This window comes from Neovison vison, chromosome 4 (assembly GCF_020171115.1).
Source record: "Neovison vison isolate M4711 chromosome 4, ASM_NN_V1, whole genome shotgun sequence".
Taxonomy (NCBI): domain Eukaryota; kingdom Metazoa; phylum Chordata; class Mammalia; order Carnivora; family Mustelidae; genus Neogale; species Neogale vison.
This window is the reverse complement of record NC_058094.1, coordinates 227,745,418-227,769,456: the sequence shown is the minus strand read 5'-3', so window position 1 is coordinate 227,769,456 and position 24,039 is coordinate 227,745,418. Positions and strand designations below refer to the sequence as shown.

Here is a 24,039-nt window from a genome sequence, read left to right as displayed (position 1 = left end):
AATGCAGAAATGCCAGTGATTCTGGGGGTGCCCTCAGAGGGGGGCATGTTTGGCCTTGGGACTGTATCATCTATGTCCTCATTTCCACCCTGGACCGATCGTTGGGGGAAATAACAAATGAACAGAATGGCAAGAAGAGGCAGACGACACAAATTCTGAGTCACGACCCCGTAAGAGGTAGGGCGCCGGATCCCGGAGGCGCAGGGGGTGGACAGGACACGTAGCGATCTTGCCCTCCTCTGGCCCCAGAGAGCTCACGCCCCATGCTTTGTTCTCTAGAAGCTCAGATTCCAATGGAAAAGGAAGAAAAAAACAGGCAATTTTCTTTGAGGTGTGGTAGACAGTCCCACAGCTGTGCGCACAGGGTGTTCTAGGAGCCTGTCACAGCGACGTTAAATCCAGATTAAGGGACCAAGATGGCTTTCAGGAAGAGGCGGCATAAAGTGAGGCCCCCTCCCCCAAAAGTTCCCAGTGGAATAGCAGAGGATAAGCTGTAACCCAATTTGCAAGGGGGAGAGGGCAAAGCGTCACTCAACAAAGAAAGTCCTATAACCACACACGTGCAACGAGTGTCCAACAGGACGCTCAGGATCGGGAGTGCAGGGACAGAAATAACACGTGGCCAGGCCTACGGAGACAGGCGTGGGGGGTACTGAGGGGGAGGGGACTGGCCCGTCCCTGCAGCCCCAGGACTCCCACCCCATGCTGCTTGCCGGGGTTCTCCCGGGCTTCACACCCACTGGTTCAAATGAGGGACAGTACCTGGCATCACCCAGCCACGCCTGTGGGAACAGGTTTGGGACAGGCAGGTTAGGGCTGGCTTCCCAGGACCTCCTGCGAGCGGTTAGTATGCACCCGCCCTGCCCGCTGGCTCCCACATGCCCCACACCTTAGGGACCAGGGAGGAATAATGAGACCAGCACCTTTGCCCACTAGGAGAGCCAGCCCCGGTTCCAGGCCTGGACGTGGTGTTGTTTGGAAACCTTCAAGCATGACACCCTGGACACTTTCACGCCATGATGGTGTAGACACGGAGGTTTTCTGTTTGCGGTCTGGAAACCTTCTCCTCTTTAATTCCAAATGTCCCCATTGTTCATGTTTGCAATCTCTCTGGGGTGGGAAGACAGGATCAGAAATATAAATAAAGCCACGCCTCCTCCGGCAGCAGGGACCCTGCCGGCAACAGGCCCCAGGGCTCTGAACGGCAGGACGGGAGAAGCAGGTGCACGTGCCCGGGAGTTTGGCTGTCACCCGATTAGCTGTGGCTCTGGTTCGCCACCAACACAGCAGCATCTCAGAACGGGGCCTGTTGGAACAAAGTGAGCCATCCACAGAAATGAGGATGGTCTAGGTTCCTCTGGGTCTGGAATGTCTCACTGCCGTTTCCTAAGCATGGTGGGCACTAACGAACCTGGGACAGCCCCGCTCCTGTTCACTGAGTCCAACCGACATGTGTCCCTGCGGGGCGGCACGTCCCCCAAAGCCCAGTGCGTCACAACCTCACCATGGGGCTGTCCTAATTATTTATACCCAAATCAGTTCTCCCCCACTGCTTTTCCCCAAGGAAAAGTCACCAAAACACAGAGAGCACCTGCAAAATGGCAGGAGTGATTTCGTAATGGATCCGCTGCTCAGAGCAGATGAGTCCAACTTAGTGACAAAGATACGGCTCCGTAAAATTCCTGTAAGATGGGTGGTGATCCTCCAAATATTTTAAATAATCTAGGAGCTATATGCTTTGAGACAAACGTCAGTAAATCAGTGTTTCGAGTTGAGTTGTGCAACATCCCCTTCTGCAAGAAGAAGGGGGGTGGGACAAGAAGGAGAAGACACGCCCTCCCAACCTCTGGTATCTCAAAATGTGACCTTATTTGGAAATGTGATTAGCTAAGGTGAGGTCACAGGGGTGTAGGCTAGGCCCTAAATCCGGGGCCGCTGTCCTTCCAAGAAGGGAAGAGACACAGGGAGAGCTGTTGTGTGAGACAGAGGGAGAGGCCGGAGGGACCGAGCCACCGGCCACAGCAGGCGACACCTTGATTCCAGACTTGGGACCTCCAGAACTGCGAGGCCGCGTGTGCCTGTTGTTCTGAGACACCCAGAACAACGCTGTGTTTTGTAACAGCCACAGAACGTGCACACCACGGCCGGAGACAGGCTGAATTCTCAACCTGGGGATGAGGTGAGGTCACCAGGGGGAGGAGTCTGCCGGAGCCAGGGATGGAGAGCTCCTCCTCCTGACCCATGATCTGTCCCCACAATGCAGCCACTGCCATCGACAGACACAAACACGGGAGAAATCCTGCCATAAACACATCTAGTTCCGGTGCTGCTGTTCCGTGTGACATTCTTATTTTTTAAAACAAATCAGGTGAGCTTTAAAAAGTCAGTGTTTCCCAAACTTTTTAAAGCCACAAACACGTTTCTGCACAAGAGGAGATTTTTGAAAGGACAGCCTGGCAAGTCCCCATGCATGGTTTCCCCTAAGCTCTGTGTTAACAAAGACCCAGTCTTACTTCGAAGGAGCTGTAACGTAGACAGTTAAATACAGACGTATATTACCGATGTTAAAAGAATTAGATTAAATTAGGTTCTTCATAATTGTATTTTTAAGTGACATTTTAGATCCCACCAGTCACCAGATGTTTGTCTGAGCTCCATGAGCGTGAGCAGAAGCCAGTCCTGGAGTCATAGAGACTCAGAGACAAGCCAGGGGCCGATGCTTCAGAACGACCAGGTGCGCTCAGACCTTCCGACGTTGAGCTAGATTTGTGCCATGAAAGGAAACATGGGCGACGTTCATCCCTCAGATCAAGGCTGTCAGAACTCCTGGGAGCTCTTCCAAAGACGGACACAGATTCTTCCCTTCTCGTCGCCGCCGGGCTCCCCTCCAGTTTGCAATTTTCTTGCCTTGCAGGTGAGCGGGGTCAAGCGGAGAGTTTCCTGCAGTCCTTCCCAAGGTGCACGTCCGTTCTTGAAGCCTTTCGATGCACACCTCCTTGCGGCCGCCCTTCTCTGGGAACACCAGTGCTCGGAGGGCAACCGGCCTCGAGGAACACGGCCCCAGACACTGAGACAGGTGCCCTCTGCCCAGAACGCTCAGGGTCCTCAGCTCCATGAATGGTGACCCCGCAGGCGGCTGGCCCAGCAGGGGGCGCTCGTGCACACGAGCCAACACCCCCGGGGGGCCAGCCAACAGGGTTGACCATGACTAACAGGGCTGATCATGGCACGAGATACCTTTCCACGGATGTCACTGACCCCATGATCCGGTTCCAGGCTACTTTGATCCTGAAGATCCCGGAGTCTGGAGAAAACTGTAGAAAACTCTCCGAAGACTCCTGAATGCAATGCTCGCCGTTTGTCTCTTTTGGGGAGACACTTCCCAAAACTCAAGAGGCTTCCCTAACTCAGAGAGCTGCGGACACCACTGTGAGAGAGGGCGCGGCGGATACACCTGCGGGCCGGCCGTCAGGGGGTTGGGGGACGGGGCAGCGGCCTGAGCCAGGAGACTTGCGGAACATTTTCAGCAAACACATTCATACCATTACGGGGCCGACGTGACGGCTAAAGCGAGGTCACCGAAAGTGAGGCGTCCCACTGAGGCATTTGAGAAAGTCCATTAGAAGCAGTTTACAGAAGGTTGTTTCCGAGATCGCTGTAGTCAGATCCGTATCTGGCCATTTTCCACTGTTTTCCACACTTTCCCACTCTGGTCCCCAAGTCACGCTCACCAGGGATTCCTGCTACAGATTCTCAGGCTGGGCCACCGGCGTAAGAACCTCCTTCGCCTGCAGCTGGCTCAGCAACGGTTCTCCCGCGTCTTCCACCGGACCCGTCCCAGCCGCCGTGCTGAGCACTTACCAGGTAACGTAGTTCATAAAAAGGCCTCCAAGGGAAGTGACGTCTCTCAACATTTCCTACTTGTATTTTTAAAGATTTTTATGTGTTTATTTGATAGAGAGAGAGCACGAGCAGGGGGAGGGGCAGACAGAAGGAGAAGCCGGCTACCCGCTGAGCAGGGAGCCCGACGCGGCTCTCCGTCCCAGGATCCTGGGATCATGACCTGAGCCGAAAGCGGATGCCTAATGACTGAGCCAGCCCGGTGCCCCTTCCCGCTGGAATCTGAAGGCAGTTACTGGCCCTGGAGGAGGTCCGTGAGCAGCCCTGGAGAGCGAGTCTGTGTTCTCTGTTGGGACGAAAGTCCGTGCTGCTACACCCGGGGCCGCCCTGGGCTTGCCCATCTCCCGTCCTCCTGGGTGGGGAGCCTGACTTAGGTCGTCTCGTTCAAACTCCCGTGTTTCCTCCGGGAATGCGGCACGGGGCTGAGGGAGAGCAGAGCCACGCAGAGGGACAGGGTGGTTCGCTCGGGCTCCACTGGCCCATCCGTTCAGCTGCCGTAACCAGAGCCCTCAATTCACCCCCCCATCAGGATTCCAGTTAGGTTCAAGTACACGCTTAGTATCACAGGGCATGTGTGATCCTGGGTGGGGGAGCCACCGCGTCCCCCCCACACCTCCAGCTCCGCTCCGCTTGGCCCTACAGGCACGCCAGCAGCCACCCTCCCTTTCCAGAACAATGACGTCCCACAAGACCAGCCTCGTGCCGCTGCCGTCACTCACGGCACGTCACGTGGTCGTCTGAGTGCGTCCCCCGTACGAACTCGAACCTCACAACAAACTGGTGAGAAAGACACTGTAATTATTTGGCCCAATTTCATAAATTAAAGGAAGTTCAAAAGCAGGGAATTCGCCTACTGGGGTTCAACAAGGAGTAAATGGTGGGCACAGTCGGAATGGAGGCTCGGGCAGTCGGAGTCCCCAGCGGCGGCCCCACCTGCCCTGGTCCCCTGCCTGCGATGACGCCGCCAGGAAGCTAGGCACATGGCCACCGAGCTAGGACAGGCAGCCCTCCTGGTGTGACGGGATGCGCGGCGCGTGCTGCACTGAATTCCACGCACAACGTTTTTGTGAATGGCCACACCAGCTCCGCACGCAGCCCTGCTGCTGTCCGTGCGTCGGGGATCGCTGCCGTCCGTGCGTCGGGGATCGCTGCTGTCCGTGCCTCGGGGATCGCTGCTGTCCGTGCCTCGGGGATAGCTGCTGTCCGTGCGTCGGGGGATAGCAGCCGTCCGTGCATCGGGGATCGCTGCCGTCCGTGCATCGGGAGATAGCTGCCGTCCGTGCGTCGGGGATAGCTGCCGTCCGTACGTTGGGGATTGCTGCTGTCCGTGCATCGGGAGATAGCTGCTGTCCGTGCGTCGGGGATAGCTGCTGTCCGTGCGTCGGAGGATAGCTGCCGTCCGTGCGTTGGGGGATAGCTGCCGTCCGTGCAGCGGGAGATAGCTGCTGTCCGTGCATCGGGAGATAGCTGCTGTCCGTGCGTCGGGGATAGCTGCTGTCCGTGCGTCGGAGGATAGCTGCCGTCCGTGCGTTGGGGGATAGCTGCCGTCCGTGCAGCGGGAGATAGCTGCTGTCCGTGCGTCGGGGATCGCTGCTGTCCGTGCGTCGGGGATCCGTGCGTCGGGGATCGCTGCTGTCCATGCGTCGGGGATCGCCCGGCTGTCACTCGAGAGCTCATGTCACTCTAGCCAGCACTCGTGAACCTGCATAAACAAGTACGTACTGCGGAAGGGAGGTTGCTTTAAGGAAGGGCCACTGGCTCTGTCCCCTGTTCTTCCTTCCCCGGTGGTCCTTATCAGGAACCCTAGGACTCCAGGAAGATCACATCTCCAAACCAAAGACGGGGTCTGGCTTCTAGGATCCAGTCACAGTGGGAATTTGCCGGCACTAGAGGGACAGGCCTGACCTTCCCAGAGGAACACCCTCTGCTCGCCACGCTCGCCTCTACCCTGTTCTGCGTACCGAGCTGACTTATGTCTTATCTGAGAGGTTCCCCCTCTGGACTCCTGCTGAAGACCCTGTGACCTTATTCCTCACCCTGGGCCATTCTCCTGTCCCCCACGATCAGCAGGCAGGTGACGGCGCGCCCGTATGAGAGGCTGAGTGTGGTGGCACCGGGACCAGCCCAGCGCCCCTGAAATCACACACCTGGACTCCTCTGAGACGCAAAGGGAGGGACGGCGGGGGACTTCCTGGGGGGAACACTGGCCTGGCTGCTTCTCCAGTGGCCAGCTGCTCTGCGGGCATCTGGAGCTCACTGGGCTCTCTCAGGGGTGGAGACCCGGGTGGGGGCATGCACAGACCCTTCCCTCTCCTTGGACTCAGACTGGATGTGGAACTTGGAACTTCGGTGCATTAACTCCCATTCCTAAAGTACTCATAGCAGAAAACGGGCTTTTCTGAGTCTGGTGGTCGTAAGTGTTGGGGGGGCACTTTGACGACTTGGACGCTGCGGTCAGAGAACTGACCCTGCATGGCCAAGCGTCTCCTTATTACCTGCTGCGTCGTCTCACTCTAATTGCGTGCACTTTGGCCTCCCCCGACGCTTCCAGAACGACGCATGCTCATTAGCCTGTGTTTGGATGAAGGAGGCGGCCCTCCTGCAGGTCTCTGGTGACCCCTCCCAAGTGTGCCCAGGACACAGGCCATATCTGAGGGGATGGCCAGTGTAGTGTGCCTTCCTCGCTGTCGTCAAACAGCTCAGCCCCGTTTGGGGAGGATCCGCGAGCACTCACCGGCATACTTGCACACCAACCCCATGTGGCGACAGGCACGAAATCGCCAATCTTCATCCTGCAGTTTATTTACAGAGACTCAAATCCACGTGTCTCCTTGTGGCCTGGGGTTGGCAGCTGGAGGGGGGTGTCCCCAGCCAGGCCACTCAGCTAGGGGGGCAGCACTAAGTCAGGATCAAACAGGTCTGGTCGCCTGTCTCGGCCACCTCCTGGTTGCCTGATAAGTCCTGATTATATTGTCATAAAAATGGGTACGTAGGCAGCGAAGAGCCCCAGGCAGTTTCCAATAGATTACAGAATCCAGGAATACTTGTTCTGGCAAAAACTGAGCATTTTGGTCTGGGAACTTTAGCATCGCTCTAATGGCACACAGTTCAAAATACTCCCGATTGGACTTTCTAGCTGCCAGAAACAGAGATGGTCACATCTCTGAATGTGGAGTTATGTTTTTGGGTTTTTTTCACTTAAATTGAGAATTCAGTAATACAAATTCCTTTTTTTGTTGTTTAAAGATTTTTATTTATTTATTTGACAGAGAGTGTGAGAGAGGAAGCATGAGCAGGGCGAGCGGGAGAGGGAGAAGCAGGCTCCCAGCTGAGCAGGGAGCCCGAAGTGGGGCTTGATCCCGGGACTCTGGGATCATGACCTGAGCAGACATTTAACTGACTGAGCCCCCCAGGCACCCCAGGGAATACAAATTCCTAACCAAACACAATTTACCATATTCGTATATTTACAGGGCTCTCTTCTCAAAGATCCATATTTTCTCTAATAGGACCTTCTGTCCTACTACTCTTGCTGATAGCCACAACAAAAATCAGCAGAAACAGTCATACATAGAGAACGTATACTTGACTCACACTTGTTCTTAAATTCAGACAAAATAGTACAAATGCTGAATACTGACATTTTGAGCAGGTCTCTCCAAGGTAAAGCCTCCTGTTTCCCTAATAACTGTTTTACCTTCTCGACTGTAGACTTGGATGGACCACCAGGAAGAGTGTCGTCAGAAGCCAAGTAACGAATGAAGTCCTGAAAAGGAGAACCTCTTTGCAGCTGGCTGTATGCAGCCACGTACAGGTTCAGAGCCCTAATTTTAGAACCTTTCAATTCCAAAAGGAGTTCCGGGAGCAGGATCAAAGGAACCTGATTATTCAGACAGAAGCAAAGAGAGACTTTTCAGGTTAGGATCCCGTTCATTTCACTCACTGTTGGGAAAACAGTCACTGAGAACCCTGGCCGGGCCAGACGTTGCCCCTGGAGCCCGGACACATCAAGAACAAATCAGCCGAAGATCCTTATACGAGTTCAGCCAACATTCTGATGGCAGGGGGGTGGGTTCAAAAATAAAACAGGTATAGAAAGGAAAATTCTACAATATGCCAGAAGGTGATAGATACTTTCTGTTTGAGCAGGGTCTGGGGACCCCCAGGAGTGAGGGGAGGGTGGACTGCAAGTTTAAATAGTGTGGGCAGTGGAGACGGCACTGAGAAAGCAATGCCACGGCAAAGCCTCAAAGGACACATGTTGGGGGGGACGTTCCAGCAGACGGAGCGGCCAGCGTGGAGGCCACAGGGTGGGAGCAGGGAGGCACATTGCTGTGGGCCCCTCAGTCCTTGTAGGAACCGTGGCTTGTACTGCGAGAGAAGCAAGGCGCCCTTGAAGGCTTCCCAGCAGAGCAGTGGCCGGTGGCCATCACGTGGGGCAGGGGATGCTGAGAGCGGCCGTCCTAGGGAGGGTCAGGGCACACGGCAATGGACTTGGCTTGCCCACCACGAAACGGATGGGCAAGAGGGAGCCGAGCTCCAGTGATGATGGGAAGCCTTCCCTGGGGGTCCATTACAGTAGGAAAATGCTGTCTGTGAGAGGAAGTGGTCGACCCCGAGGGCCAGAAATGACCAAGCAAAGTCCCCGCCTGCTTTAGAGACTCTGTGGTCAACGCCAAGAGCAGTAGAAGACCTCAAGACCAAGACGGCTTCCTCCTCAGCCATGGGAAACAGACCTGTCGGAGCAGAGGGGGCCTGGCTGGAAAGAGCACGGGGAGGCGGCGCGGGAGCACTGGGACTGTGCTCGGTGCTGTCCTTGCACCTGCGGGAACAGGAGCCCGTGGGAGCCACAGCACAGCAAGGAGGGAGAGCAGCACTGACTGCGTGTCCAGTAAGGCCAGCCGCCCAGCAAGGGAGCCAGACGTCCCTGCTTGTCACCGCCAGCTCCCGTTTCCATGGAAACAGCACCCCGTCTCTCAGGGCGTCCCCTTCTCCCTTTAAGAGATAACCTGTCCTTTGGGGGCTGAATTTGAGAGGAACTAAATGATCTAGAAAAAAATAGAAGAAGAAGAAGAAAGAAGAAGAAGAAGAAGAGGAGAAATCCATGACATGTTTCCACACAGAAAACGGAGACTGGTCATCGGCAGGAGGCTGATCGGGGAGGAAATGCTGATACCAGGCGAAAGCCAGATGTTCTGGCTGACATTTCCTCGTATGCCAATGGTAAGACCCTTCAGTTCCCTCGCAAACAACCTCGTCCTGAATCACGAAGATGCAAGGGCACGGCACACACCAAGGACGGACCCAGGGACGAGACTGCTCTCCGCACCGGGAACCGTCAAAGCCTCCCCACGCGAGCTGCCACTTCTCTGACTTGAAGGGTTTCCCACCGAAGGCCAGAGCCCCGACTCAGAGACTCTCGCCCTGAGCAACATCGGACAAGCCAACGCTGGCTTCCGCCACGGCTGTCCAGAGACACACGCGCCCCCTCCTACGGCCCCGCCCCACACGCCCGGCGCCCCCCCACCAGCAGCACGTGCACCTGTCTTTCAGGGAACCGGTCCCACTTGCCCCCCCGGAATAAAGTCAGACTCACGCCCCCCGACATCTGTTGTCCGCCCCAAAGGAATTTCCAATTCGGTGTCTTGGAGGATGAAAACGTCATAGGTGAGAAACACGAAGGCAGAGTGAAACTTCGTAGACCAGTTTAGCAAGAGTCGGCTCTGCCACAGCTGGGGCCGGAACCGAGGCCTAGAGACGACGCAGCGCGACCACCTGCTTTAACACACGCCCCGCCGGCCTTGCGGGCTCCAGCTTGGTGGCACGGGAGGGAGAGCATCGCAGCGCTGTACAGACCGCGGTTTCTATCTTCCCTGCTGAACAGATGCTCCCGGAAATCCTGCTTGTCTCTGTGGCAGAAGGAAGGAGAGACCAGCAGCTCCTGGGCCGGTTCTCAAGGTCTCCGATTCCAAGCGCCCACACACCGTCACTCCCGTTTCATCAGCCCAAGTCACGTACAGCCCCACAGCACTGGAAGGACACAGGGGAGCACGACCCCCCGGCGGGGGGAGGAGGGGAGCCACGAGACCCGAAGTACCTGCAGAGCTGCCCTAAGACCCCCCCCCCAACCTAGGGGAGAAGCCAGCCCCCTTCCAACAGCTAGCCTCAGGGCCCGTTTGAGAAAGTCTGCACGGGTCTGACTTTTCCACCCCGTTCCTCCACTTCCCGCCCAGGGGCATCTCCTATCCCTCCTTCCACCAAACCGTTACCGGCACAGCAGCTTTGTTTGAGCCCATACTCCTGAGGGGCTGTCATGGTTGGCGGCATGGCCCGGTGTGGGAGGGGGCTCACGTGGGGTGCGGCCAACAGGGGACAGTCACTTGGGATCCATCCGTTCATACTTCCCTCCCGCCTGGCCATGGAAAGGGGACATTTGCAAATGGGAAAAGCTAGGAAGAGCATGAGGAGGACCTAAGAGCTCACCGGGGGAGGCAGCCCAAGGTTCTACAGTGCAGCCGGAGCGTCCTAGAAAACTATAGCAATCCCCCCATAGAGATTCCCGGGAAGACTGGGAAAGGTGGGTGGAAAGGAAAGTCATCGCTGAGGCATGAACAGAAGGAGAAGGGAGGACAGGGGACCACATGGCTTTGTCGACTGCAGAGATGTGAAGGCAGCTCTGTCTTTTCTCAGAAGCTACAGTAATGCGGGCCAGTGAGCAGAGGCTACAGGGAAGCCCGGATTGGGAAAGGCATTTCCGGAAGAAACAAGAGCGCCGTGTGAAGACAGGAAAGCAAAGGAAAGCACGGAAGTATCCGACCGCGAACGCGTATGCTGAGACTCAGACCAGACACTTAAAGAGAAGGTTAGATGAAAACCCAAAAACCAAGGAAAGAAAGCTACCAGTGCAATCAAGGGAAGAGAAATCCCTCGATGCCCTTCCTGCTTATTCTTGCAACATAACACAGCCGCGCCCACCTCACCACAGCCTGGCCGATGCCAGCTTTATCAACTGTTCCATTGACCCAAACCTCAGGACAGTCGATGACAGACTGTTTGATTGCCAAGTGTATCCCTCCTGTCACTGACTGCGTAATGGCTAAAGCTGAGAAATTAGGGCAAAAGGATCCAGAGGCTCTAACGATTGCCAAAGATCTGAGATTTGAACAATTACTGTGCACAGAAGAGCCTATACAGATGACTGTCACCTGTGGCCACAGTTGACCAGGACCTTAGATGAAGGATCTGGAAGATCCCTGGAGTTCCCATCATGTACATTTCTTTCTTTCTTTTTTTTTTATTTATTTGACAGAGAGATTGAGATCACAAGCAGGCAGAGAGGCGGGCGGGGGTGGAGTTGTGGGAAGCAGGCTCCCTGCTGAGCAGAGAGCCTGATGCAGGACTTGATCCCAGGACCTTGAGACCATGATCTGAGCCGAAGGTGGAGGCTTAAACCACTGAGCTGCCCAGGTGCCCCAACCATCATGCACATTTCTTCCCACAGATACAACATTGAGCCAAAGCCAGATGATTATGGACCCATTGGTTCTAATTCTTAAGAGTTCCTCTGCTTTCCTTTACCAACCCTTTCCGCTGCCAGTGCATACAGCAATCTGCCTCAGCACGAATAATTCCACTTACGCACTTGCTCTCTTATGAGCGGAATATACATAAGAATACATACACGTACTCTCAGATGTGGTTTTGAAATTGATACTTTGTATCACTTTGAACTTCTGTATCATTTAACTTTTGCTGCATCTTTTTATGAATCACATTAAAACAATGAGGGAAGGAATGCATCTCTAGCCATTGGAGCCCTTCACACCGCGGTGGGGTCCCTTGTGGGGCCATGAACACCTGCAACTCTAACAGGTCTCACAGACAGATGAGATAACTTCACCCCTCAAGACTTTTATCGCGGTTTCTCATATTTTTTGGTTTTTATTTTTGGGGGGGGGGTTCACATGAGGCATATGAAAGGTTTGAGTGAAGTTTGGAAAATTGAGTGCACTAGGGAAATGATTAAGGAGACTGGACGCTGGAGGTTTCCCTCCTTTAATTTCTGCTGTACCCCCTCCTCTCCTTATATGGGGCCCCTTATCTGTGGTTCCTCCCAAACGCCGTGTACTTACTTAAGTACATCAGGGATACAATGTATAAAGCACGGTGGACACACAATTATAGAAACATATCAAGGACCACACCACAAGGACACAGCACACACCACATGGAGCATTTCCCCATGCTCCATGAAAGCAGCTGAGTAAATCCCAGCGGTTCTGTCTGTAAAATGAATCTTCCCAGACAGCCTGCAACAGGAGGGAGGAAAAATTACTTGGTCTTCTCAACTCCAAATTGGGGAAGACACCTATATATATCCCCTTGTCCCCACCCTCCCCCCCTTTTTTTTAACAGAAGCACATTAAGGTTGACCCAAAACTATCTAAGGTACAAGTTGATATTAAGTAAAATCAGAGCCGTTTAGGAAGTTTACATACTGTTTGTTTTGTTTTGTTTTGTTTTTACAATGACTGTGATGCCCCAGAAGATCCAAGTTCCTTCTGAATTAAAAAAAAAAAAAGTGTGTGTGTGAGTGTGTGTTTCCCTACTACGTGACATATTGCTGGAATGATCTTAATGCCTTCAAGCCGTTTATGTACGTATGTGACATGACTGAAAGGAAGCTGGTCGTTTCTCAAGTTCGGCCCCATTTTAGGCCCTGAGAACATTACACCTATAGCTACAGGAGCCCCTCTTCCTGGCATCCCTAGGAGTTCTGACCCCTGTGCTGTGCTGGTGCAAGGCGTCCGTCCCCAGTACCTGCTGCGAGCATCACCGCCCCCCAAGGTGCTCTGACTCCGGGACACAGCATTTTCAGCACCTGGAATTCTGCCATCTGCATCTCATAGGTCCTCCTGGCTTCTACTCTTCCTGTAGACTTACATCTCTATCTCTTTCTTCCTCGCTCATGGGGCAAAACCAAACACGTCCTATGCTCCAGATAGATCTGGCTGCTGCTGGAAAAGCAGCAAATAAGACACGGGGGGGGGGGGGAGAATAAATACAACTATTGGGGAAACCAAGTCAGAGCAAAGTCTTACACTACTGTGGCCAAATTGTTTTTCCCTGTGGCAATTAGTGCATCCATTTGGAACCAAATTAATTGAGGCTGTTAGATATCATAATGTTCGTACTTTTTAAACTCAGTGATATAATTAAGTTAATTCCTCCACTCAATTAGGGTGCTGCAGAGTATACTGAGAGGAACACAGGGGAGAATGGAAGGCTGAGTTCCTCTGGGGTCCAGAGAACACAAGTGATTTGCCAAATACTAGTCACATAATTACTTGTAGTCTTCTCATTTGTAAAATTAGAGGTTATCAAATTTTAAAACGTTCTATTTCAGATGATTTCACAACGCTAAATCATTCTAAAGATAAATGTCCCGAAAGTCATTAACCAGAAAGTCTGAGTGGTTTTCTCTCTCCCAACCAACCCCCTTTTATTTCCCTTTTGACTTGTACACAAAAAACCAAGCCCACGTGCTTAACATGAAAGGAAAGCAAAGGATACCATGGCACATAGGCAGTCAGTGCCCTTAACACTAAATTTATTAAGCAGAATTTAATTTTGAGGGGATTACTGTACCCATTATTTTATAGGCAACACTTCACAAAAGGGATCAATATCGTATATTGCCGAGAAGCATTCCGCATGTGGTTGATAAATGCATTGTTATCGTCAGAGTAATTAAAAGGAACGGGGTTATATACAATCAGCGTGTACATCTTACTCAGCAACTCCTGCCAGTTGCTTGCAAAAATTAAACTCATTAATCATTCTGACTCTACAGAAGAAAGAGCTTTAGGTACAAAATTAAAAAGCTCTATTTTATGAAGAAAAAACGTCCACAGCCAACATCTAGAGAAATTCTTGTCTACACGGTGACATTCGAGTATTAATCTCATGGGGATAAACGGGCTGGTTCCATTGTCAAAAATATAAATTAATATTGTATTATTCTAATGCTTCAGACCTCCTTAAATCCACAGGTAACATATACAAGTAAATTACTTAAAAGTGTGTGCTGGCAACACTGGAGAAAAAAAAGGCATACTATATAAGGTAGGCTTCCGTGTCCACCTCAAAATATTTTACTGCTACTCAGGACTCAAACCCATGGAGAAGGCATAATATTCACTTTCCACAAACAACTTGGGCTTTAAGCAAACACATACTTTCGGGACTGGCTCTAGAGACCAAAGGCTTGTTAACACACTGATATTTGTTTGCTATCATTCACAGTTGACACCTGACTCATCCAGCTGAAAAGTAATTAGTTTTATGCTTATTAATTTTTCAAGCCAACAGATGAGCTCTTTGGTAGCTGGGCTTTTCTTCCCTAGCCAAGGTAACTACAGAGACAGAATAAGGTATATCTCACAGGCGTTTAAAAATACAAGGTGGGATGCAGAGGGACGGTGTTTACAACGCTGTGTTTGGCTTCACCCACCGTTCAGCTAGCACTGACCTTGCTTATGTCACTAGGATGACTTCCTTCAATCTAGACAATCTCCTAATTACGACTACGTTCTCTGTGCTGAGAGAGTAAGCAAAATCTTATACAATCTTGCTAGAGATGTATGATAATTTCAGCGAGTTCTTTATAGACTTATATTTGCAAGACTTCAGTGATGATTGGTTTCACCAAAGCACTTCAGAGAGACTATTTTACATGGTCAACGATTCCAATGCATTTAAAATATGTTCCGAAGCGCAAAAACTCAACTTTTCAGGAGAACGAGTACTATATCCAGCAGGGTGCTAGGATATCGTTTTATAGGGCATTAAACTCCTAATGGGACCTCAAAGCTTATCTACTGAAATATTTAATGGAACAAAAAAGAAATACAAATACTGAGCAAATGTTATTTGGACATGATTTCACACCCTGTATGCCATGCTCGAGATGGAAGGAATGGCGATACTACCACGACACATAAAATGATTAGGAGGAAAGATGTTTGGAATAAGCAGACATAAAGGGGGGAAGCATTAGGGACTTATTCCATGTATCCATCTTGTCATCATCACAAAAACAGTCTAGCATCTAGTTGTTTGATATGTGGAACAAAAGCCTGGAAGAGAGATCAAGATGGCGCTCACCAAGGTCCTTTCAAGTCTACAATTCTGTAAAAGAGAAAAGCAAAATATCTTCAAAAGAAATGCTAGGGGATACATATTAGAGAAGAAAGCTAGTTAGTCACCTTCTAATAAAGATGCTGTCAGATATACTCGGCTCCCTTCACCTTCTTTCTTATTTATCTGAGATCTAACTTATCTTTAGAAAGTATGAAAGGTAAAAAATAGAATAGTGGAAACCCAAACCTTGGGAGTGTAGGTTCTCCCAGGCTCCCACATTAAGCATAGGAGGAAGTGATGTCGCAGAGACCTCAGAGGCCAACTTGAGAAAGAAAGAGGGCATGAGTTCCAGCAGCACCATGAAAGACTTGTGATGCAAACATTGGGAGTGTAGAGTAGTGGTCCCCAAGAGCCAAAGGTATAATAACAAGGACTAAAGAGACATCACACAGGGCATTATGTCAAGTTACTTATAGAGAATAGCGATGACATTCTGTATGCATTTCTGCAGCAAGCCACCGAGCTAGACCAGGAGGAGAGGCCTGTAATTGACTTGTTAGTGGAATCCGTTGTAGACAACTTGATTGAGAAGGTGGATGGTAACAGAAGAAAATAAAACAGGACTGTAGCCAGAGCTGGTAATACAGAGCAGTGAAGATGGTCTTTGTTTCCCTTTGTAGGCAAAGAAGGAGAGAGAACCAGTAGAGAAAGAAAGATTAAGGGATAGATTAGTACATGCAACAACATATTCCCTGAAACTGAATGAATTTCACTGCTCAGCATGTAATAGCACTTACTTCATAGGCACTATCATTATGAGGAATGAGATGGGAGTTCCACCTCTCTCCTCAAGTTAAAGCCCCAAATGACCCTGTGATATCTGTAGGGGAGGACGTGCAGGATTGTCAAATTGGTCATGACAATAATGGGACCAAGCAGACAGTTGAGAGTTTCAGGATTTTTCTCATGTATTTGGGAAATTAAATATAAAAAAATTAAAATTGGAGCAGAAGAAAGTAATAAGGCAAACAAAATTATCTGTGGAGCCAAGCAACTTAAAACATTAAGGTTGATAGATACCAAGAAGAAATTCACAGGATGTTGACATCATTCCAATGAAAAATCAAGGTGGAGAGAAAGACGGGCTTGCTGCTGGAGAACAGCCATCATGCTGACCATACAGGGCGGTGGAACTGGCCCTGGAGGGCTGGCAGACATCATAAGCAGGGGCTCATTGCTCAGTGCCTGCTCTGGCCAATTTGCTGATTTAAAATCCTGTTTTTGTCGCATTTGTATTGTTAGGAAATCATGTGTCACTAAAAAGGAGGACTACAGGCACATGCTAATGTAACCTCAATAAGACTACTGCCCAAGGGCTCTGAAGTCCTTTAAAAAATAAAACAGAACCACTCAAGCAGAAGAGGCACAAAGTCCCGTATTTTAAAATCAGTCACAGCTAATTCCCATTGGAAATTACTAAATTCTATTAAAAGTCACTTCTAGCAATAGTTCCTTTAAGAGTCAATGTATTTTTAAACCGACACATGAGTTTAAGATCAAAATAGCTATTGATTCATTAGAAGGGCTGCCCAAGTAATTGACTTTATATTTAAATAAATTTAAGATTGATGAAGGGAAAAAAAAAAGATTGATGAGGAAACTCCAGTAGAAAAGGTATTCTAGCTTCATTTCTATTTCAGAGCTGAACTTCATAGAACTGACACACCCAAAGCAAGCTTTTCTGGGGTTTTGGGAAGGGGGAAGGAAGATCCCTTCCATGTGTAGTTGGTGCAGATGTGCCATGCAATACTAGTTAATTACCCACTGTACAACCTCAGCATTTTATTTCTCTCTGCTAGATCTCGTGACTACTAAATTCTATTTTTGTGGGAATTACTTCTTTGCCATCATATTCAGGCATGTGTGCATTCACACATAAAGAGGTCAAGAACTACGTATCATTCCCCCCCTTTTTGGATGGAAGGAGGCACAAAGCCCACTGGATTTTAAAGGCATTCTGTTTATCACTGTCTCAGTGACCAAGGCAGGAAAGCTGATTCTGTACCATGGAACAGCTTTCCTGGACTGACAAACCACAGAAGGGCAGTAAAGCCACCAGCCCCAGGGTGGGGATGCACAGACAGAGGGGAGCTGCACGGAGAATGTTTCAGCACCTCGGACAGCTCCCGCCTGCCAATCCAAACTCTGGATCAGTGTTTTTTAAAAGGTCGCGTCACCACGCAAAGAATAATGAGCGATGCACTTCTAATTAGCTGCACACCTTCTGGCTTACATTTGGGGAGCAAAATGATGGCTCTAAATTCTCTATTCTTGATAAGAGCCGGTATCAGAAAAGCAGCTTTTATATCTACTATCTTTTTAAATCGTTATCTTAGACGGAAGGCAGTTAGGGTTCCCAAAGGAAAAGTGATTTAATATGTACATCTATCTTTTCTAAATTTTAGACATAACTTTTCCAATTTTGAACAGCCATTTCTGAGAAAAGCACACAAAAGTTTTCAAGAAGTTGATGCACATTTAGCTCCATCATTGATTTCACTGGACCTTTTAAATACATACGTATTTGTATGCATTTCATAAGGACACCATATGCATGTACACTATGTTTATACCCACACCTACATCTCTTTCTCTCTCTTTCTCTCACACACACTGTTCTGTATTTTTTCAGGAAAAAACACTGATGTCAGAGTCACATCAGCAGAAATCATTTGCAAATGTCAGATCCCTAATTCGTTCCTCAGTTCAACCCTCGGCTTATCTGAGAAACAGTTCTAGGCATATATCAAACCGAAAAGAAGAAATTGGAAGTATATGCTCCAAACTAAGATGGAAGGGGATAAAAAGAGAGAGATGGGTGGAGATCAACAGAAACAAAATTCAGAAACAGTCGCCTTTCCTTTCTCCTAGCGACACCTAGAGCCTAGGACATGGAAACTGCATTGTTCTCCAAGCATAACACAATCCCACAGTTTTAAGTCAGACTTAAGGAAAAAGTGCATCATTTCTGTCTGCATTGCAGTTCAATTGTCTTCTCCAAGATTCTCAATATTTTAATCCTCCAGAATTTGCCCCAACCCCAGTAAAACCCCTCCTCAAAGACTTCCAGTTTCTTGAACCAAACGTCTGAAGAGTGCATGCATTTCCCTCAGGACCTGACCCACTGAAGGGAGGGACATCTCTCCGCTGTCTATGTAACCAGGGGAGTCAGGAGAGGATCCAAAAGAAAAGAAGAAAATGTCACGCAAGACCTGACACGGGCTGTGGTGTGCGTGTCTGTATGTGTGCACACACACAAACTTTTGTCATCCCCATCAGTCTTCACGTCCTCCATTCATAAAACAAAAATGACCAGCAACAACAACAAAACCTCAGTGACTTCTTTTCCCCCCCAGAATCGTCCCTGTGAAAGCTCTCAACACCCCCACCCCAACCTTGGACTACTAAAGAAAAACCAAATGGTGAAACAATGTGACCCAGGGCAAGACATATTTGAATGACCACAACTGCCTGCTCAGTGCAGGAACATGGAAAGCCCCCGGGTATGTCAAGGTCGGCTGTCTGAGAGGCTTGTATGAGGCCCCGTGCCCACTGCCCCCAGAAAGGAAACTCCTCAAAGGTACACACACACACTGGGTTCTACAAGCCAACACACCCTGCATATCTCTAGGGACAATATAGCAGCCAGGCCAGCTCTGCCTGCCAGTCTGAGAGCTTGTCTGGCATTTTTCTCTTTTCTCGGGATGAGGATAGCTCATCAGGCAGTTCCTTCTCCCTGTGGTCCTCCCTGGCCCTTGTAATAGCTGGAAGGAATCAAGAGAGAAAGCTGGACCCATCCATCTCAGTGTCCTAACTGAGTCATCAGTTACTAAGGTGATATGCAAATTCAACCTTTGAAACCCAGGCTTCCAGCCCAAGGAGAGTAGAAAACATGCTCACGAAGAAGTTTTCTCCTAACGCAGGTCTAAGGTTGAGCTGCTAGTCCACGGCTGGGCGTGGGAGACAGGCAGGGCCTGACTCCCATCAGCAAAAATTGTGCTGGGCCCTGGGACAGGAAGCTGGGCCTCAAAGGTGAGTGTTTTGTACCCCTTTCCCAAAGGAAATCAGCACTGGAGGGGAAAGTGTCCTGAGAGGTGAGAAGTACAGGCCATGTGAGCAAAGGGACAGGGTAGGGTAGGTTCTGGAGGGCACAGTGCCTAGATTCCAGTGACAGGTGGGAAGCCTGGGACTTTATCTTCCTCAGTCTTAAAGAGGGGTTGGGGGGGGGCGATGAAGGAAGGATGGAAGGGAGGGAAAGAAGGAGGAAGGAGGGAAAGAAGGAAGGAACGAACGGAGGGAGGGAGGAAAATCAAGTTTTAAGCACAGACTGAATTCTCCCCTCCGGATGCATCACACCTTCCAGTAACCACAGACATCCACACCCCCAGCGACACCCCCCAGCCATCCCACATCCCAGCAGCGCAACCCCACAGACGCTGCTCTCTGGAGCACCAACTCCCGGCCCCGCAGACCGAGCCCGGCTCCGGGACAGCGGTGACCGAGATCGGCGCTGAGCAGCGAGTCCGCGGCGCTCCGGGGAGGCAGAGGAGGGGAGGGGAGCCGGGAGGGCGATCCCGACCCTCAGATGCGGAGCGGGCGCGTCTCCCGAGCGCTCGGCCCCGTGCCCCGCGCCGCCCCCCACCCACCAAGATGCTCTTACGTCCTCGTCGTCACCGTCGCTCCGCGCCTGGTACTGGACCCGGGGCCGGCCACCCGCGCCGCCGCCGCCGCCGCCGCGCTCCCGGGCCGCCGCCGCGGGCGCCGGGGCTCCGAGGGGCTTGGGCCCCGCGCCGTCCTCCTCCGGCCCCTGGCCGCCCAGCAGGCGGCTGGCCTCCGGGGGCGCCGGGAAGGAGCGCGAGGTGTTGATCTTGCCCGTGAACCTCTGGTACAGCGAAGCCATCGGTGCCCGCGCCCTCGCCCGCCGCCTCGGGGGGCGTCCTGGGCTCCGCCTGCCCCTCGCGGGCGCCCGCTCCCCGCCGCCTCCGGGGGAGAGGGAAGAAGCCGCAGGAGAAGGGGAAGCCGGCGGCCGCGCCGCTCGCGCGCGCCACTCGCAAGTCGCCGCCGGGCGGCTGCCGGGCTCGGCTCCTCCGCCCCCTCCCCCGGCCGCTCGCGGAGCGGGGGTCGGGCTGTGCGCGCCGCCTCGCGCCCTCCGCGCTTTTCAACTCTGCGCGGCCGCGGACGGCCTCGGCGACGGCGCCGGAGGAAGGAGAAACCCCCCGCAAACATAAAGGGAGGGAAGACGCCTAGGCCCCAGGACTGGCACCACCTAGAGACCGGCGAGGAGCCAGCGCGGCGCTCCGCGCTCCCCTCCCCGCCCCGGCCCCTCGCGCGGCGCCTCCTCCCCCTCCCCACCGGCCCCTCGGCGCGGCCGGGTAATGGCGCCGGGGCGGCGGGGGGCTGGCGGCGCGGGAGGGGGGGGCGCGGGGCGGGGGCGGGTGCTCGGGGCCCCGCGGGAGGTCGCACCCCCCGCGGCGCGGGAAGGGAGCGCGGCACAGGCCGAACACGCGGCGAGCTCGGGGGGTCCTAGAGGCGGGGCAGAGCCCCGAGGGCGCCCATCCTCGGCGCGCCGCGTCCACACGCTCGCCCCGCGCGCCGCGGCAGCCTCGCCCCCTTCCCCGCGCCCACCCCCCCGGGCCCCTCCGGCTTTTCTTGCCTAACTTGCAACAACAGCCAAGACCCCTCGGGCCTCGGGGAGCTAAGTGGGGCGAGGGAGAGCAGCCGCGGGCTGCGCGGAGATGGCTCGGATGCCCGCTTCCTGAGGAGCCCTCCCTGCTCCCCAGGCCAGCGCGGCTCCGAAAACAGCTTCGTTTTCCTTCCCCGGGGCTCAGAACGAGGGGAAAGCACAGGTCGCGGAAGGCAAGCAGGCAAGGCCCGGCGGAGGCCTCGCCGGCGCTCCTCCCTGCCCATCCCAACCCTTCTGTGGCCGCCGCGGGCTCCCGGCTCGTTTTCAGTAAACAGAGGCAGAGGCCGAGCCTCTGGGATGCCCGCAACTTCTCCAAAGCTGGCTCCGCCCCTCGGCCCCGACCGAGAGGATGGGGCGCGGAGAAGCCACAGCAAACAGGGCGCCGGGCTCGGGGCGCATTCGCGCATCTTGCTGCAGTAAGACGTGCTCCAGCGCCCCTGTGTGGAGGGTCACCGGCATGCCTGGGCGCCCGGCACCCACTCCGGCGCAAGCGGCCTTCTCTCCGCCCTGTCCCCGGGTGCATCGCTCCTTCGGGCCTGCGGGAACCTCTCCCTCGATCTCCACCTCCAGTCCGATCCTCCGACTTCCTTAGGGCTCTTGGGGACGCTTCCTTCTCCTCTGGATCCCACCCACAGCCCTTCCCTCTTGTTCGTGGACCCTCCGGCCGGGACAGATGTGTCCCGACTTGCTCTCCGCAGAAACTAGGACCTGCAACTCCGGGAGGGGACAGGTGGAAAGCTCGCATCTGCCCACTAGGCTGTTCCTTCCCCACCCCGGGTCAAAGCGGGCATCTTCAACTTCACCTTCTTCCCGGACACAGGGAGGACCCCTCCTGCTCCATCTAGGTTTCCATGACTATTTGATTTAGGTTTAAAAAAAATAAAAAGGCGAGGCCATGGCCACTCGGAAGGCCATACTGCGGTCTCACCAGCCTTTGCTGGGTCTGAATCCAAGGCGATCTCCTGGCATCACTGCCCAAGCCCGGATATCCCCAAGAAAGCCCCTGCCTGGTCCAGAATTGCCTCTTCCCACCAGTGTCCCTAACTTGGAGAAACTGGATGCTGGTGCATAAGCCTCCTGGGAGGACTTAAGTTCCAGTCCCTTCCACACTCTCCCCAAGTCTCAGCCCAGTAGGTAGTCTTGTTTTAATTAAAATGTATTGCCACACCCATCCTCTGTTCAATGCACGGTGGCTTCCCTCCACTATGAAGAAAAGTGCGATTTTAAAGAGGTTTAAAGACATTTAGGCAACCACGAAAACAAGGAAAAACAATCTCCCAATAGCTAAGAGGCTCCCTGAAGCAGCAAAAGGCCTCCCGCACAGGCAGATGTCCCGCCTACAGGTCTGGGGGTGCACAGAGCTTCACCAGCCCCTCTTTACTTTGAAGACAGAGGCAGCAATTACAAGAGCCACAAAATGACACTTTAAAAGTCATCACATTTAGATAAATAGGAAACCTTGCTGGCATCCCTCCTCCCCTGCCCCAGCTGTGCTTTTGATGGGAGGAAGCGGCCTTTCCCTGCCCGACTTGAAAGGGAAGCTCCTGCTGCTCCCTGCGGCATCTGGCCCTGACACGTCACTAAATATAGATGCTGGTGGGGTCTTACTTACATAACATACATATGACATTTGCAGGTATGTTTTCACAGGAAGCGTAAGAAATGGCATTAGACACTCCTTGTACGAACATTTTATACAAAATAGAGTATTTATACAGAAATAGCTTACGTACCATACCCAATGCTTTAGAGAACTGTGCACATTCACAATAATAATGGGTTGAAACGGAGAGATGGAAGTGCGGCCCTTGCTTTTAAAAATCATTCTCAGGGCGCCTGGGGGGCTCAGGTGGCTAAGCTTCTGCCTTCGGCTCAGGTCCTAATCCCAGGGTCCTGGGGTCAAGTCCTGCACCGGGCTCTCTGGTCAGCAGGGAGCCTGCTTCTCCCTCTCACCTTCCCCCCTCTCACGCTTGCTCTCTCTCTCTCTCTCTCTCTCAAATAAGTAAAATCATAAAAAAAATCATTCTCAAGTGAACGTGTGGGTATTCAAATTACAATTTGGTCAGTGTCAGGGATCTTAACTAAATGATTTGGACAACATAATAAGCCATTTTTATTTAAAGTTATTTGTAAAGTGAAGAAACGCAAAGACTCATGAACCCCTGAAGCGAGAGCTGAGGTGCACGTTTGTGCTGAGAGAGAACAAACCTAAAGCTTAATCGGGAGAAACAGGGATGGAGGGAGGAGGGGCTCCGGGCCGAGCAGGTGGAGCCCGGAGGCAAGTGGGAAGGCCGCCAGAACCATGGCGGGAAGGCAGCCTGCACTGAGCCTTTTCAGGCCCTGTTCAGGCATCCTCCAGCCGGAGGGCCCGCTCCCTCCCTCCCCAAGGTCTGCTACTGTCCTCCACCAGTCTCCCTCAAGACCGTCCTAGACTCTGAATGCAAATACACACATGCGTGATGGCATACATTTCACGTGTGTCTGAAGCATCTCTTTACCAAGGCCAGTGTATTTCTAATATTTAATATGTTTTTAAGGATTTTATTTATTTATTTGACAGAGAGAGATCACAAGTAGGCAGAGAGGCAGGCAGAGAGAGAGGAGGAAGCAGGGTCCCCGCTGAGCAGGGAGCCCGGTGCAGGGCTCGATCCCAGGACTCTGGGATCATGACCTGAACCAAAGGCAGAGGCTTTGACCCACTGAGCCCCCCAGGCGTCCCAATACTTAATATTTTTAGTGCCAGGACTCAGAAGCCACAAATACAGCTGAGCCAGTCAGCGCTCTGGGCTGCATGAAGAGATGCAATTGCGGAGAATCGTGACGACGGCAGTTTGTGTTTATGATACGTGATTAGCTCACTTACTGCCTTCGATAGCTTTCTCAGCCTCCCCTCCTCCTTAAATAGGGGAGAGGTTCCAAAGAGCAGCAGAACTTCCGGATGAGCACTTAAATACAGGTGCGTTTCAGGATGCGGGTCAATAACCGTCTCGGCTCACCCATCACCAAACACCGTAAAGACGCTCTATCAAAACAGACCCCACTCCTGCTTACGGGAAGCTCCTTTTTTTGAAAATATCTCATGGATTATTTCATGTCAAGATATTGATCCCTCCATACTGCTTAACACCGTGTCCACGGACCCATTTTTCCACCGAGTTGCAAAGGACAGTTCCCCCCTATTTATTAAACAAAGGTGCAGGCGTGTGTTTATTTTCCCCGGCACCAATTTACCAAAAAATATGGCAAGTCCTTGG

General features: G+C 52.3%; 1 protein-coding gene and 1 pseudogene across 2 annotated transcripts in view; one reads left to right on the top strand and one right to left on the bottom strand.

Moving 5' to 3' along the window:
* The window catches only part of DPP6 (dipeptidyl peptidase like 6), a 791,001-nt gene that overhangs the window by 642,865 nt on the left and 124,097 nt on the right, over positions 1 to 24,039 (bottom strand). Inside the window, exon 1 of one of the 2 annotated variants that reach the window (XM_044246901.1) lies at positions 19,763 to 20,002. The exons of the other annotated variant lie outside the window; for it this stretch is intronic. Coding sequence (XP_044102836.1) covers positions 19,763 to 20,002 — 240 coding nt within the window. Of the gene's footprint in view, positions 1 to 19,762; positions 20,003 to 24,039 lie in introns of those variants that run through there. 2 annotated transcript variants of the gene reach the window in all.
* On the top strand, positions 10,602 to 11,456 carry LOC122905278 (annotated as a pseudogene).